Source organism: Schistocerca cancellata, chromosome 2 (genome assembly GCF_023864275.1).
Source record: "Schistocerca cancellata isolate TAMUIC-IGC-003103 chromosome 2, iqSchCanc2.1, whole genome shotgun sequence".
In the NCBI taxonomy this organism is placed as follows: Eukaryota; Metazoa; Arthropoda; class Insecta; order Orthoptera; family Acrididae; genus Schistocerca; species Schistocerca cancellata.
This window is the reverse complement of record NC_064627.1, coordinates 1,148,271,608-1,148,288,225: the sequence shown is the minus strand read 5'-3', so window position 1 is coordinate 1,148,288,225 and position 16,618 is coordinate 1,148,271,608. Positions and strand designations below refer to the sequence as shown.

The 16,618-nt window shown below is 38.1% G+C and overlaps 1 protein-coding gene across 1 annotated transcript in view; it reads left to right on the top strand.

Annotated features, from left to right (window-relative positions):
* Positions 1 to 16,380, top strand: part of LOC126163184 (ATP-binding cassette sub-family C member 4-like) — a 293,006-nt gene extending 276,626 nt beyond the window's left edge. Inside the window, exons 22-25 of the mRNA XM_049920135.1 lie at positions 8 to 168; positions 2,145 to 2,274; positions 15,184 to 15,294; positions 16,265 to 16,380. Coding sequence (XP_049776092.1) covers positions 8 to 168; positions 2,145 to 2,274; positions 15,184 to 15,294; positions 16,265 to 16,315 — 453 coding nt within the window. The 3' untranslated portion in view covers positions 16,316 to 16,380. The remainder of the gene's footprint in view (positions 1 to 7; positions 169 to 2,144; positions 2,275 to 15,183; positions 15,295 to 16,264) is intronic.
* Positions 16,381 to 16,618: the final 238 nt, after the last annotated feature.

Sequence of the window (16,618 nt, the reverse complement as noted above, 5' to 3'; positions counted from 1 at the left end):
ACTGCAGGTGAAACTTAAAGAAGCTGTTGATGGACTAGATTTTGAAGTCAGTGAAGGAGGCAGCAATTTCAGTGTTGGCCAAAGACAACTTGTTTGTCTAGCACGAGCAATTCTGCGAAACAACAACATACTAGTACTTGATGAGGCCACAGCAAATGTTGATCCACAGTAAGTCCGATTCTTATTGTTTTAACACTAAACAAAGTTATAGGTCTTACTTTGAAATAGAACCTTGATTGTTAGTCTATAATCATATCTGAATCTTCCCTTCATCTTCTCTACTTCTGATCCAGTGCATGATCTCCACTTCTTAATTAGCAGTTAAGGGAAAGTGCATATTTTTTCCATTTTTTCTCATATAGAATTTTTTAATGTCTAAAGCTAAAAATCCATAGCATTTTTAATCTCCTGTATCTGTAAGCCTTACTCCAACTATTCAGCAAATCGCTTCTCTTGAGCTTTAAGTATTTTTGAACTTCTAACAATGTGTCATTGTCGTTAGACAAGATAAAAGTTAAACGACATAAACTGAAACATTATCTGTCAAATTCCTACTTTTATTTGCTTCTACTATTTCATATTTGTTGCAAGTAGTTAACATTAATAACTCCAGCAATAATTCCATGAACTTCCTGGCAGACTAAAACTCTGTGCCGGACCGAGACTCGAACTTGGGACCTTTGCCTTTCGCAGGCAAGAGCAAGGCGAAAGGCAAAGATCCCGAGTTTGAGTGTCTGCCAGGAAGTTCCATATCAGCACACACTCCGCTTTTTTTTAAAAAAAAAAACTAATTGTTGGGTGGCCAGAGCTTTTGAAATACCATGTTTTTTAGAGCGAACATTCCACAGTCAGTAAGCCGAGTGCCATTGCTGAAGGAGGTCAGGATTGGTTTCAGCAGAGTTCGTAATTACAACTGTTTGTGTGATCGTTGTTTTTGCAGTGGCTGATTTTTGTGAACACTGTATGGTGGTGAAATTCTGCTTTTTGCTCTGAAAAAGTGGAACAGAAGCTCGTGGAATGTTAAAAACAGTGTACAAGGTTGATGCTGTGGTGAAACTTCAAGTGTTTGAGTGGTTTTCCTATTTCATAAATGTCAGCTGATGACAAACCTTGTTATGGTTGTCCTTCCACATACTGAACGCATGAAAATGTTGAAAACATCTGTGCCGTCATCAATGAAGATCAGCGACGAAATTGTGGAGCTGTCGGGAGTGACTTGGAGTTCAGTGCAGTGAAATCTGACAGAAGATTTGGGAATGAAAAGGGTGGCTGCCAAATTGTGCCCTGACTGCTGACTGCTCAACTCAAACAAGGTAACACGGAAGCATGCTGTGCTTCGAGGCAAGAGTCCCAAAATGATCCAAACCTTCTTTCAAACCACAGGTGACAAAACTTTGTGCTATGCTTACAATTCTGAATAAAACCAACAACCAACTCAATCGAAGACTTCCAAGTTTGCCTCACCCCAAGGGAGCTCATCACGTGAAATCAAACATTAACACAATGCTGATTTATTTTTTCGATGTGAGAGGAATCCTCCATTCAGAGTTTGTTCCACAGGATCAGACAGTTAACCAGGCTTTCTATTTGGAAGTTTTGAAAAGATTCTGCAGTGGTATGTGGCAGAAGCACCTGATTTGTGGTAGTTGGGTGATTGATGTTTCAATCACGACAATACCCCTTCTTAACGCAGCCCAGCCATGTCTCTAAAAAAATTCTTGACCTGAAATGTGATGACTCGTCTCTCACCCCCCCCCCCCCCCCCCCCTGGCCACTCGGTACTCTCACGACCTTGCCCTGTGCAACTTTTTTTTGTTTCCTAGAATGTAAAGAGATGTGAAAGGGAAGTGTTTTTCTGATGTTGCTGAGGTGAAGAAAAAATGACGGAGGCACTGTCAAGCTTAGTGTATTAGTGCAGGTGGATAGTTTCTCAAAGAGGATTGAAGGTTTGTGCTTAAAATGCGAATAAATAAGAAAAAAGAAAAAAAAATGGCAAGTTTGGTTTATTTTGGGTACCTTCTTGTATTTAATTTTGCAATTAGTCATTTACTGTAGTTTCGCAAAATCTCTCATTAAATAATGCACAAATGTAGAGGTAGCCAGTTTATAATCTTAAAATGTGTTTTTTTTTTCTATGTTTATAGAACAGATGCACTGATCCAACAAACAATTAGGAAAAAGTTCAAAACCTGTACGGTGCTAACAATTGCTCACCGCCTGAATACTATCATGGACTCGGACAAAGTGCTGGTCATGGATGCAGGCACTATGGTGGTAAGGCAGAGTATAGTTTCGTGAATAGAAAATATAAATATTGACAGTATTCATACCAAGTAAAATCATAGTTGTTCCAACTAAGGCTGACCAAATAATAGTTCATGTGTGCTGTATATTAATGTACTGTAAACCTGAAACTGTAATTTTAACATAAACAGAGAATATAAATGTAGCCGACGGAGAGATTTTAGAGTTATTTTGACCATCAAGGCTTTCAAAAATTTACACAATGCAAAATACTGTAGCACATATTAAACATTCAGGCTTAACCGAAGAAGTAGTTATCTGAAACCCCCCCTCCCCCTTTTTAGTTTGGTTAATTTGGGTTAAAAAACACCAATTTACTTTGTGAATTAACTAGCTCATCATTAATGAGCTTTATGGGGCTACTACTAATGCTGCCTCGTAAGTCACCTGTGGTACTAACCTGGTCGCACTGTAACATATCTGACATTTTAGTTCCCTGTTTTTGGGAAAGAAAGGAAAATGTGAATTTTACACCCCACTGACATAATGGCCACTACAAGAAAAGCACAAGCTAAGCTAGACCATGGTCTTCAAACAATTTTAGCATTTGCCTTAAGAAATTTAGAAAAAATAGGAAAGTATTAATCACAGTTGCAGGATAGAGCTTTTAACCCTGTTTCACACATACTAGAGCTCGGTTCTTAACACTGACTGCCCCACACATAGCAGTGGATGTCTCACCATCAGACCAGACCAGGCCAGGCTCACAGTGTTAGGTGTGAGGACTGTTGTGCTTGCTGGCAGGCACACAGCGCTGCCAGTGGCCTTGCGGCAGTCGTCATGTTTATCACTGTGCCCAGTCTGTGGGTTTTGTCTCTATTGAGACTTATTGATGACACAACTTGTGCCTTTTGCGTTTTAAGAAATTCTAAACCCTACCGAAGATATTGCATGTCACTGTGCAGAATCTAATTCACTTTTGTACATGGAAAGTAGTAGTGTAACATGTGTTTTCTAAGACTGAGGCATCCATAATGTATTTGATTATCTTTCTACATTTACATCTACATACATACTCCCCAAGCCACCATATGATGCATGGTGGAGCGTACCCTGTGCCACTAGCAGTCGTTTTCTTTTCTGTTCTCAAAACTACAGCAAGGGAAAAATGACTGTCTGTATACCTTCACACGAGCCCAATATCTCTAATCTTATCTTCATGGCCATTACGCGAAATGTATGTTTGCGGCAATAGAATCATGCTACAGTCAGTCTCAAATGCTGGTTCTCTAAATTTTCTCAGTAGTGCTGCTCAAAAAGAACATAACCTTCCCATTTAAGTTCCTGAAGAATCTTCATAATGCTTGCATGTTGTTTGAATCCACCAGTAACAAATCTTAACAGCCCTTTGAATTGCTTCAAAGTCTTTCTCTAATCCAACCTGGTGCAGATCCCAAGCATTCAATCACTCCTCAACAATGAGTTGCACTAGCAACCTATATGCAGTCTTCTTTGCTGGTGAATAACACTTTCCTAAAATTCTCCCAATAAATGAAGTCAACCATTCACCTTCCCTAATATAATCCTTACATGCTCATTCCATTTCATATTGCTTTGCAACATTATGCCTAGATACTTAATTGATTGATTGATTTCTTTATTAATCCATGTAACAATTTACATTGTGTGTATTTCGTCAGCAAAATCATATACAATACAATATACCTACAATTATACACATAAAATTTGTATTTACACACATTTTTGAGGTATCTTAAATTAGTTTTATATCCTTGTGTAATTTGTAATTTTCTTATAGTACTGTACAATTTTTGATTTCATATTATAATTATTTCTTCATGTATTACAATGCAGGCTACTTTAATTACACTACATGTTTTAATTCAGATAGTCCATTACTGCGTAATAACTTTTATTTAATAAAAAAAATTTTAGTTTTGTTTTGAACTGTCCGATTGTGTCAATATTTTTTATTTTTTGGGGTAATTTATTATATAATTTAACAGCATTGTACAACAAGCTCTGCTGAGTTTTAACTTTATTTTTCCTCTCTAGATGCAGATTGTATTGGTTTCTAGTTTCATAGCTGTGTACTAAAGAATTTTTCATATAGCAGTCAATATTTTTTTTATGTACATAACACTTTGAAAAATGTATTCACAGGGGACAGTTAGGATTTCCAGCTTTTGGAAATGTTCAAGGCAGTGAGCCCTACTGCCACTCTTGGTTATTATACGAATTGCTCTTTTCTGTAATTTGAAAACTATTTGAATATTTTTACTGTTGACTCCCCAAAATATTATTCCGTAGGTAATAACAAAGTGGATATAAGAAAAATATACAGATCTGACACATGTAGTATCACACACTGCAGTCATAATTCTAAGAGCATAGCATGCTGTAGCGATTCTGTTACTAAGTATTTTAATATGTTCTTCCCACTTTAACTGACTGTCAACATGCATACCAAGAAATTTTGTGTAGTCTACACATTCTATAGTTTCATTGTTTAACTTAAAGTTGTTATAGTGTGGTTTTTTGCAGACATAGAAGTTAACAGCATTTGTTTTTTTAAGATTTAGTGTTAGTTTATTATTGGATGCCCACTCACGTATACTGTTTAGTGTTTGTTTGGCTTTTTCTTTTAGTGCATCTGGTGATTTGTCACTGATTAGAACATTTGAGTCATCTGCAAACAATATTGTTTGTCCATGCTTGATGCTCTGTGGGAAGTCGTTTATGTAAATGAGGAATAGTACTGGGCCAAGGACACTACCCTGTGGGACACCTATATTTACATAATTTGGGTCTGAAGTATACTTTACAATATAGTTTGAGCAACTTGAAATATGTGAGATTTCAGTTATCTGTCTTCTATTTTTTAGGTATGACTGGAACCATTTGTTCACAAGTCCCCTTATTCCAAGTTCATCTAACTTACTTAACAGTATGTTGTGGTCTACTGTACCAAACGCTTTAGTTAGATCAAGAAATATACCTGTTGTGTAGTTCCCTTTATCTAATGCTTCTAGAATGTGTTTTGTGAGGTGTGCTGTTGCTTATTCTGTGCTTTTCCCTGATCGAAATCCGACTGGTCAACAGACAGTAAGTTGTATTTATTTAAGTAATTCATTAGCCTATCTTTCATAATAGTTTCTAATATTTTTGCAAAGCATGATAGTAGAGAAATTGGCCTATAATTTTCAATTATTCCTGCATCACCTTTTTTGAAGAGAGGTAGTAATTTCGCATATTTTAAATAGTCTGGAAAGTAGCCCTGCTTGAAAAATTTATTTATAATATCAACTAAAGGTGGAAGTAGGCTCTTGATACAGTCCTTAATTATAAAAATGGGGACTTCATCCAGACCAGCTGAGTTTTTGTTTCTGTTTGCTGACTGCTTTATAGACTTCTTCCTGTGTTGTAGGGAATAACACCATTGAGTGTGATACATCATTTTTTGGCATTTTGACCTGAGGGGCTGTTAGAAAATTTTCCTGTAATTTTATTCCTATGCTACTAAAATAATCATTAATATAGTTTGCCAAATACATTGGGTCTTTTATGAGAGTCCCTTCCTCTTTGATTTTCAAGTTTGACAGATTCATTTTCCTGGTACCAGTTTCCTGCTTCACAATCTTCCATACTGCCTTATTTTTGTTTTCAGCAGAATGCACTATTTTGGAGTTATGAGCTCTCTTTGCTGCAAGCAGTATTTTCCTATATGTTTTCCTATATTGTGATTGTCTCACGCAGTACTCTACTAACGCTGTACTGGAACATTATGGTTTTGTTTTTCATACTCATCTGCATTAACTTACTTTTTTTTCTACATTTATAGCTAGCTGCCACCCATCATACCAGCTAAAAATTTTATACGAGACATCTTGTGTCCTCCTACAGTCACTCACCGACAACACCTTCCCATACACCACAGCAAACAGCCGCTTACCCTGTCTGCCAAATCATTTATGCATAAGGAAAATAACAGCAGTTCTATCACACTGCCTGGGGCACTACTGGAAATACCATTGTCTCTGATGAACACTTGCTGTCGAGGACAACATACTGGGTTCTGTTATCTAAGAAGTCTTCAAGCCACTCACATACCTGGGAACCTATTGCAAATGCTTGTATATTCCCCATGCTTGTACCTTTGTTAACAGTCAGAATTGTAGCACCGCGTTTAATGCTTTACGGAAATCTAGGAATGTGGAATCTGCCTGTTGCTCTTCATCCGTGGTTCGCAAGATCTGATACGAGAGAAGGGCAAACTGAGTTTTGCATGAGTGATGCTTTCTAAAACTGCTTTGATCTGTGGACAGAAGCTCTTCTCTCTAAGTAACATTATTATATTTGAACTGAGAATATTTTCAAGGATTCTGCAGCAAACTAATGTTAAAGATATTGGTCTGTAATTTTGCAGGTCCTATTCTTTGCCCGTCTTATGTGCAAGAGTCACCTGTACTTTTTTCCAGTTGCTTGGGCTTTGTGCTGGGTGAGAGATCCGAAATAAATGCAAGCTTAGTAAAGGGTCAGTGTTGTAGAGTACTCTTCGTACAACCAAACTGAGATTCCATCTAGAACTGGCTACTTATTTGGGCATATGAATGCATAGGAAGTGAGATTCATAATCTCAAATGTTTGATAATTATTAAAACTATGGATCTTTGTAAACATCTTGGCATGATCCTGAATCCTTAAGAAGTGAGACTCAGAATTTCAAATGAATTGTAATTATTAAAACTACACCCAGACCAATATTGTAATAACAAACAAGATATCTTAAAGCCATGGGTCAATGCAGCCAGAAAATGCACTATTTGTTGACTTCCAAAAAGCATCTAAATCAGTGCCATGGCTGTGTGTATTATTAATAGTATGATCAAATCGTGTATCAGTTGAAATTTTTGATTGAGAACTTCTCGGTAGGGAGGAAACAACATGTTATCTTGGGTGGAAAGTCGTTGACAGATTTTGAAATAACTTCAGACATGCCTCAGGTAAGTTTGTTGGGACCCTTGCTTTAATAACATTGCAGACAAAATTAACAGTAACCTGAAACATTTTGTACCTGACACAGTTATAAATAATGAAGTATTATCACAAAAAGAGTCTGCACAGGTATCATTCAGATCTTGATAAGATGTTGAAGTGCGCAAAATTTGGGCGGCTTGCTTCAAGTATTCAGCTATGAGATGTTGTGCACTTCATGAAACAAAAAAATGTTGTATCCTATGACTACAACATCAGAGACCGACAACTGGAATCAGTCAAATGCCAAAGTGTATCAACTTGTAGTACTATGAAACAGAATTATCACTTACATACTTCATTTTATTGGTAGGATACTAAGAAAAAGCAATCATCCTACGAAAGAGATTGCTTACGAAACATTCGAGCGACATATCGTAGAATACTTCAAGCGTGTGGCAACCATTCTGAACAGGACATACTGACTGTATATGAAGTAATAGTTGGTACTTCGTCTTTCAGTTAACATTGAAGATGCTGAAAAAACTGAACCAGCAGATGCTTGATGATAGACACAAACTATGCATGCATAACTTTTGAATGAAATAACTTTTGAATGAAATACTGGACCTGGGAAGAGGCGGGGCTTCCAAAAAATAAATATATAATACATCTGGTAAAAACAGACTATATTGTTAAGGCCCTGTGCTCTCCGATTAAATAGGTGTACATCAGTATCAATGTCAAAATGAAGAGAAATGTGCATCACATCATAATTCAAGGAACCTTCCCAGAAACCACCAATTAAAAGCATTTGTCTTCACTGCAGGACTTTGACAAATTATCAAACCCGTTGGGATAGTCATCAAAAATAAGCTACTACGTGGGACTTTATACATGAAAAGCTAGGATAATAATGGCACTTAATCAAAGGAATAATAACATTACCTACTACTTTACTTTATTTTTTTACTTATACATTAACTGCTAGTAGGTATTGAATTAAATGAATGGGAAAAGTTGAAAATTTGAACCAGATGAGGGCTTGAATGTGGATTTTTCCATCTCTCACGAATGGTCACCGAATGATTCTTTCTGTCCATATGCACAAACAAGCCTGAGGTCCTACAGAAATCAGTGATTGCTGCGAGTAATGAAGATAATGAGCAGGAGAAGTTACATCAGCATGGGAACTTGGGTCGGTCAGGGACTGTGTCCAGATAGCCGAGGCATCAAAGCAACCCTTCGTGAGAAATAGAAAAATGCAGGTTAGAGTCCTGCTGTGGCACAAATTTTTGACTTTCCTCATTGATTTAATCCTGTGTCAACTACCAACTAATGTCATTATTCCTTTGATTAAGTGTCACGTAAAGGCTGCTGAATAAGAGACTGTGTTCGATTCCGTCAGACATGTCAGAAAGAACAGATACCATTTATAAATAATGATACTGTCTAGTGCCAAACCCCATAAGATTCTCCAGCCACTCAATTGCAACCAGTAAGTGATCTGTGATTGTCTACCACAACACACAGTGAGATAATAAGCGTAGCCCTACTTACCAGTGCTTCCCCCTATGAACCATGGACCTTGCCATTGGTGGGGAGGCTTGTGTTCCTCAACGATACAGATAACCATACCGTAGGTGCAACCACAACGGAGAGGTATCTGTTGAGAGGCCAGACAAACGTGTGGTTCTTGAAGAGGGGCAGCAGCCTTTTCAGTAGTTGCAGGGGCAACAGTCTGGATGATTGACTGATCTGGCCTTGTAACGCTAACCAAAATGTCCTTGCTCTTGTGGTACTGCGAATGGCTGAAAGCAAGGGGAAACTACAGCCGTAATTTTTCCCGAGGGCATGCAGCTTTACTGTATGATTAATTGATGATGGCATCCTCTTGGGTAAAATATTCCAGAGGTAAAATAGTCCTCCATTTGGATCTCCAGGCGGGGACTACTCAGGAAGATGTCATTATCAGGTGAAAGAAAACTGGTGTTCTACGGATCGGAGGATGGAATATCAGATCCCTTAATCGGGCAGGTAGGTTAGAAAATTGAAAAAGGGAAATGAATAGCTTAAAGTTAGATATAGTGGGAATTAATGAAGTTCGGTGGCAGGAGGAACAAGACTTTTGGTCAGGTGAATAAAGGGTTATAAATACAAAATCAAATAGGGGTAATGCAGGAGTAGGTTTAATAATGAATAAAAAATAGGTAAGCTACTACAAACAGCATAGTGAATTATTATAGTGGCCAAGATAGACACGAAGCCCACACCTACTACAGTAGTACAAGTTTATATGCCAACTAGCTCTGCAGATGATGAAGAAATTGATGAAATGTATGATGAGATAAAATAAATTATTCAGGTAGTGAAGGGAGACGAAAATTTAATAGTCATGGGTGACTAGAATTCAACAGTAGGAAAAGGAAGAGAAGGAAACGTAGGAGGTGAATATGAATTAGGGCTAAGAAATGAAAGAGGAAGCCGCCTGGTAGAATTTTGCACAGAGCATAACTTAATCATAGGTAACACTTGGTTCAAGAATCATGAATGAAGGTTGTATACATGGAAGAACCCTCGAGATACTAAAAGGTTTCAGATAGATTATATAATGGTAAAACAGAGATTTAGAAACCAGATTTTAAATTATAAGACATTTCCAGGGGCAGATGTGGACTCTGGCCACAATCTATTGGTTATGAGCTGTAGATTAAAACTGAAGAAACTGCAAAAAGGTGGAAATTCAAGGAGATGGACCTGGATAAACTGAAAGAACCAGAGGTTGTAGAGAGGTTCAGGGAGAGCGTAAAGGAACAATTGACAGGAATGGGGGAAAGAAATACAGTAGAAGAAGAATGGGTAGCTTTGAGGGATGAAATAGTGAAGGCAGCAGAGGATCAAGTAGGTAAAAAGACGAGGGCTAGTAGAAATCCTTGGGTAACAGAAGAGATACTGAATTTAACTGATGAAAGGAGAAAATACAAAAATGCAGAAAATGAAGCAGGCAAAAACGAATACAAACGTCTCAAAAATGAGATCGACAAGAAGTGCAAAATGGCTAAGCAGGGATAGCTAGAGGACAAATGTAAGGAGGTAGAGGCTTATCTCACAAGGGGTTAGATAGATACTGCCTACGGGTAAATTAAAGAGACCTTTGGAGAAAAGAGAACCACTTGCATGAATATCAAGAGCTCAGGTGGAAACCCAGTTCTAAGCAAAGAGGGGAAAGCAGAAAGGTGGAAGGAGTATATAGAGGGTCTATACAAAGACGATGTACTTGAGGACAATATAATGGAAATGGAAGAGGATGTAGATATAGATTAAGAGGAAATGGGAGATATGATACTGCGTGAAGAGTTTGACAGAGCACTGAAAGACCTAAGTCAAAAGAAGGCCCCAGGAGTAGACAGCATTCCATTAGAACTACTGACGGCCTTGGGAGAGCCAGCCCTGACAAAACTGTACCATCTGGTGAGCAAGATGTATGAGACAGGCGAAATACCCTCAGACTTTAAGAAGATTATAATAATTCCAATCCCAAAGAAAGCAGGTGTTGACAGATGTGAAAATTACCGAACTATCAGTTTAATAAGTCACAGCTGCAAAATACTAACGCAAATTCTTTACAGATGAATGGAAAAACTGGTAGAAGCCGACCTCGGGGAAGATCAGTTTGGATTCCACAGAAATGGTGGAACACATTAGGCAATACTGACCCTACGACTTATCTTAGAAGAAAGATTAAGGAAAGGCAATCCTAAGTTTCTAGCATTTGTAGACTTAGAGAAAGCTATTGAGAATGTTGACTGGAATACTCTCTTTCAAATTCTAAAGGTGGCAGGGGTAAAATACAGGGAGCGAAAGGCTATTTACAATTTGAATAGAAACCAGATGGCAGTTATAAGAGTCGAGGGACATGAAAGGGAAGCAGTGGTTGGGAAGGGAGTGAGACAGGGTTGTAGCCTCTCCCCGATGTTGTTCAATATGTATAGTGAGCAAGCAGTAAAGGAAACAAAAGAAAAGTTCGAAGTAGGCATTAAAATCCATGGACAAGAAATAAAAACTTTGAGGTTCGCCGATGACATTGTAATTCTGTCAGAGACAGCAAAGGACTTGGAAGAGCAGTTGAACGGAATGGACAGTGTCTTGAAAGGAGAGTATAAGATGAACATCAACAAAAGCAAAACGAGGATAATGGAATGTAGTCGAATTAAGTCGGGTGATGCTGAAGGAATTAGATTAGGAAGTGAAACGCTTAAAGTAGTGAAGGGGTTTTGCTATTTGGAGAGCAAAATAACTGATGATGGTCAAAGTAGAGAGGATATAAAATGTAGACTGGCAATGGCAAGGAAAGCGTTTCTGAGGAAGAGAAATTTGTTAACATCGAGTATAGATTTAAGTGTCAGGAAGTCGTTTCTGAAAGTATTTGTGTGGAGTGTAGCCATGTATGGAAGTGAAACGTGGACGATAAATATTTCGGACAAGAAGAGAATTTTCGAAATGTGGTGCTACAGAAGAATGCTGAAGATTAGATGGGTAGATCACATAACTAAGGGGGGTATTGAATAGAACTGGGGAGAAGAGGAGTTTGTGGCACAACTTGACTAGAAGAAGGGTTCGGTTGGTAGGACATGTTCTGAGGTATCAAGGGATCACCAATTTAGTACTGGAGGGCAGCATGGAGGGTAAAAATTGTAGAGGGAGACCAAGAGATGAATACACTAAGCAGATTCAGAAGGATGTAGGCTGCAGTAGGTACTGGGAGATGAAGAAGCTTGCACAGGATAGAGTAGCATGGAGAGCTGCATCAAACCAGTCTCAGGACTGAAGACCACAACAACAACAACAACAACAACAACTTACCAGTGCCAGTGTGAGCCATGAAGTAAAAGCACAACATAAGCTTTGCTCATCTCTGATATAACCACATCTAAACCTGGTTATTATCATATACCTTCTGAGCACCAATCAAAGTAACTTCCTACCCAACTGTATATGATTCTACTTTGCAAACATATAGATGACCTAACAATATATCTTACTGTGATGCTGAGGTGACCTTTAGCCAGCTATATGATCTGACCTAAGCCAGCAGACATCACAATCTGCCTGAGAACAAGGGAACACTACCCCTATTGGCAATTTTTGCTCAGCCTGTGACATCAGACATGTCCATTTAGTAATATTCACAATTAAGCTAATTCTGCAAGCCACAACAGTAACCAATGTTTCTACTCACTTGGAGACCACTTTGTGATAATTTTTGGATCAATCTGTATCATACAAAACGTGTTTTTATTGATGGATTGTACAACTTCATCCTGCTGTTGTCAAGGTGTATCTTTCTTTCAAACTGTGTTGTACCTTTTAATTTCTATGAAAGTATTTTTATGCCAAAGTTCTGGAACATTCGAGAGACTTCTTTTCACCCTCTCTCTGGGACCTAGAATCTGCACACTCCAGTTGTCCTGTGTCCATACCTCATTGCCCTGCTTAACAGTGGTTAGACATGACTGCTGCTCTCCTCCCTGATTGATGTATGTTGAGTCAATAAATTGCAAACTTCCAGCAGCATATTTTACAATCTGTTCAAGTTATGCTTTTCCTTCTCTTAAGAGATTACGGAGTAATATGTTCGGAACTGAGCCCGGCCAGGACAGTAACGTGTCGTGCTGTGTCTCATTATAATTAGCTGTATGAAACTATCTATGGTTCTTCCATGTATTGTCTCTAATGGCCTTGATTGATGGGACATGGAACTCTATTTCTTTTCCTTCCTTTGAAACAGGGAATGCCGTTAGTAATTTTACTTTACTGAGCAAGTCCTGTCTTCCGCTGACATTTAAAAAACTACCATTACCATAAGTCAGTATTTAATTACTCACAATCCAATTGTGCTGTACCGGGGTTTCAATTGCTCAACGTCCTCATCTGCTGCAAACGAAATGGATGCCTTGACTACAGCATCTATAGAAAAATCATGACCCAGCACAGAAGAGCTCTATTTTACAAAAGAAATCATGCAATTGCGGAGACTTTACTGTTCCCATGCAGATATGATTTTATGTATATAGACAGAAGTAGTGGGTGAAAATTTGTACCGAGGCTGGGAATTGAACCTGGGTCTTCTGCTCACTACGCAGGTGAGTTAGCCATTAAGCCGCCTTGACATTCCGGCCCACGTAGCTGCACGTATTATCCCAACACACCTCAACTCACCTGTACAGTAAGCAGAAGACCCAGGTTCAGTTCCCAGCCTCGGTACAAACTTTCACCCGCCACTTCTGTCTATATACATAAAACCATGTCTATTTTACAAATCTTGGTGCATTGTGCACAAATGATATCAGACACTGATAACCTGCCGTCATGAGCTAAGCCATCTACACGAGGTCTTCAGGAACAATGGTTATAACATCTACCAAATAAATGAAGTAATTTGAAGCAAGATTCACAGAACGACCACCAACAGGGAACAGGGAAAGAAACTTGCTTTCTTGCCATTTTGTGGCTTTGTGTTGGGTGAGGTAAGCCACCTGCCAAAACAATGCATGATCAAATCAGGTCTTCAGGCCTCCAACAAAAATCTGTCAATTACTGTGACCAATTAAAGACACACTAGGACACAGAACATGTGGAATCTAAAAAATACCTTGCAAGTGTGGCCACTCTTACGTCAGACTAACATTACACACTGTGAAACAACATAGGAAGGTGGATGAGAGCTTTTATTGCCTACGCATCTGCTTTAGCTGAGCATGCTTTAGAAAATAGACACTGGATAAAATTTGATGAAACATCCATCGTGGCTTTCACAGATGGCTTGTGGATGGAGTAATTAAAGAAGCCATTGAAATAAAAAAAATCACTGATAACACTCTAAATAGAGACAGTTGCCTGCAGCTCAACATGACATGGGACCTAGTGATCACGTGGTTGAAGTGGGTGCATTGAGCACTTGAGTCAACGTATGCCTGCATATGGCAGTGCCACAGGCATCAGTGACATCACAGCTGCCAGCTAGTGTTTATAAGGGGCATACCAACAACTCACTGACAGTCATACCACTTGACAATGGCCAAGGAGTGCTTGGGGGAATATTCATGTATTTGCAATCACCTGACGTGACTGGAAATCCGAGAACTTTTTACTTAGTGTCACCACCATGAGACGCTGCATTCTTACAATATCATCCACTTTCACCTTAGATGAGCAACATGTCGGTTCATTCGGAACACGTGGACTCTGCCGTTATGTAATGCACCATCTTTCTTGACCACTCAGTGGCAATTGATGTACAAGCACTTCAAGTCACTGTGTTGTTCTCTCAAGACACCTGACGTGACGACATGTGACACGAGACACTGACCTCTGTCAATGCGTATTGCCTCCTATCATTCAAAGTCATTTATCTTCCAAACAGCGCATTTCTGGACATGAGTTTATCACCAGATATTGCTGTCATGAGTCCCTTCTGCAACATCTATAACTATGTTATAGGAATTTTGAATTGAATCATCCTTATAATGTGTGTGTGTGTGTGTGTGTGTGTGAGAGAGAGAGAGAGAGAGAGAGAGAGAGAGAGAGAGAGAGATCTTCCACCTCTATCACTCATTCTTCGCTTTTATTCTACTCCCCCTCCCTTTAGCCAGCAGCTCTTGTCCACTGTTTCATTCACAAGTTTGAATTTCTTCTTCACAGTTATGTTTACAAAATAGCATTGCATCATGAATTGCAGTACTTAAAGTAATGGTATGACACTATTCTTCTACCTCTAACCAAAGGTTTAATTAAAGGAAAGTCAACACCCAAAGCTCTACTTTGTAATCTTTCCTGCTTCGTAAATTATTTAGCTAAATTTATAATTGATGAATTATTGACATCCCTTGTTACTCAACAATAATTAGTTAATAAAAAGGGTACACAAAATTGTTCACTTTTCAGGAATTTGCTCATCCCTATGAACTTCTGCAAAATTCTGACGGGCACTTTTACAAGATGGTCCAGCAGACAGGGACAGCAATGGCACTGCAGCTGACACAAATTGCAGAAGAGGTAAATAGAATATGTCTTCTCTATAAATAAGCTGTTACTATGTTAATACCGTATTAGCACCTCCATTATGTGAAAAGAGAATTCTCATATGCTCAACACAATCATTATCAGAACCAATAATAAATGTGAATTCCAATGTTGTACTCATAGATTCATTGCAGGCCTATATTGTGCACAAAACACATCATTAATATTAAAAACAGAACAACTGTGATGCAATTTGTCATTAAAATTGTAATACCCAGAAGTTTTAAATTGTTCTATTCAGACAGATTATGAGTATGTGTACTTGAGAGACATGTGTGCTATTTAAAATTTAAATCCAATTTCCTCACTGATTCTGACAGCTGTGTTAACTGTTATTACCTCTGTACATGAACAATACTTTTTGAATACAGGATGACAACCTCACTGTTACAAGTTACATCAATACTATCTACTATGTAGCTACTCATTCCTACCACCAGTCTGCCTACAGATCCCTATTACTCTGCCAATAGGTTACCACACTGTATTAACAAAAGTGTTAAAAAATATTGTTTTGAAACTACTGAGAAATTTGTGCAAAGATAAATGAACAGTTCTGAAGTAAAAAGTTTGGCAGTGTGCAAAAGGTAGGAATTTGGCAGCTATAATAACTTTAGTATAACATTACCAAATTATTCCAATTCCTCACCATGACTTACATATTGCTCTGCACTTAATGTTCTTTCAGCTTTAAAATTTTGGCTTACGACTACTGCTATGTAAAATAATAATGACTGGTGGTAGTGTTTGTAAGGCTTGCTTGCAATAAACAGGTCCAAATACTGCTGTGGCAGAAATTTTCAAGCTCCAGTCATATATTTGTGCCTTTTTATTACTTTAATTGCTATTGCTTTTATCACTTTATTAACTTTTGTCTTCATATTAATATTTATTCATTACTCAATAAATAAATTTATTCTCACTTCAAAATAATTTATTTCAGAACTACAAGAGTAAACATTCCACAAAAGAAGAAGTTGAAGCAGTTAAATAAATGGGAATACCAGAAGACAGAGTCATGTTGACAACTTGAAAGGAAGGGAGATTGGGGGAGGGGAGGGGGGAGGGGGGGAGTGTGTTTTCGGGTGTCATGTTCACCAGACAAAATGTCATAAAGTGTTGCATTAGTTTTCAAGGAGGATGCTTTGAGGACATTTTCTTCTGATATTTAAAAAAAAAAAAAAAAAAAAAAAAACAAAACTCACAGCCACAGAAAGAGTTATGCACAAATTAGGCCTAAAAATGTATTTATGAAAGTAAAATCTAATAAAATTGCAATGAAAGAATTTCCTTCCTG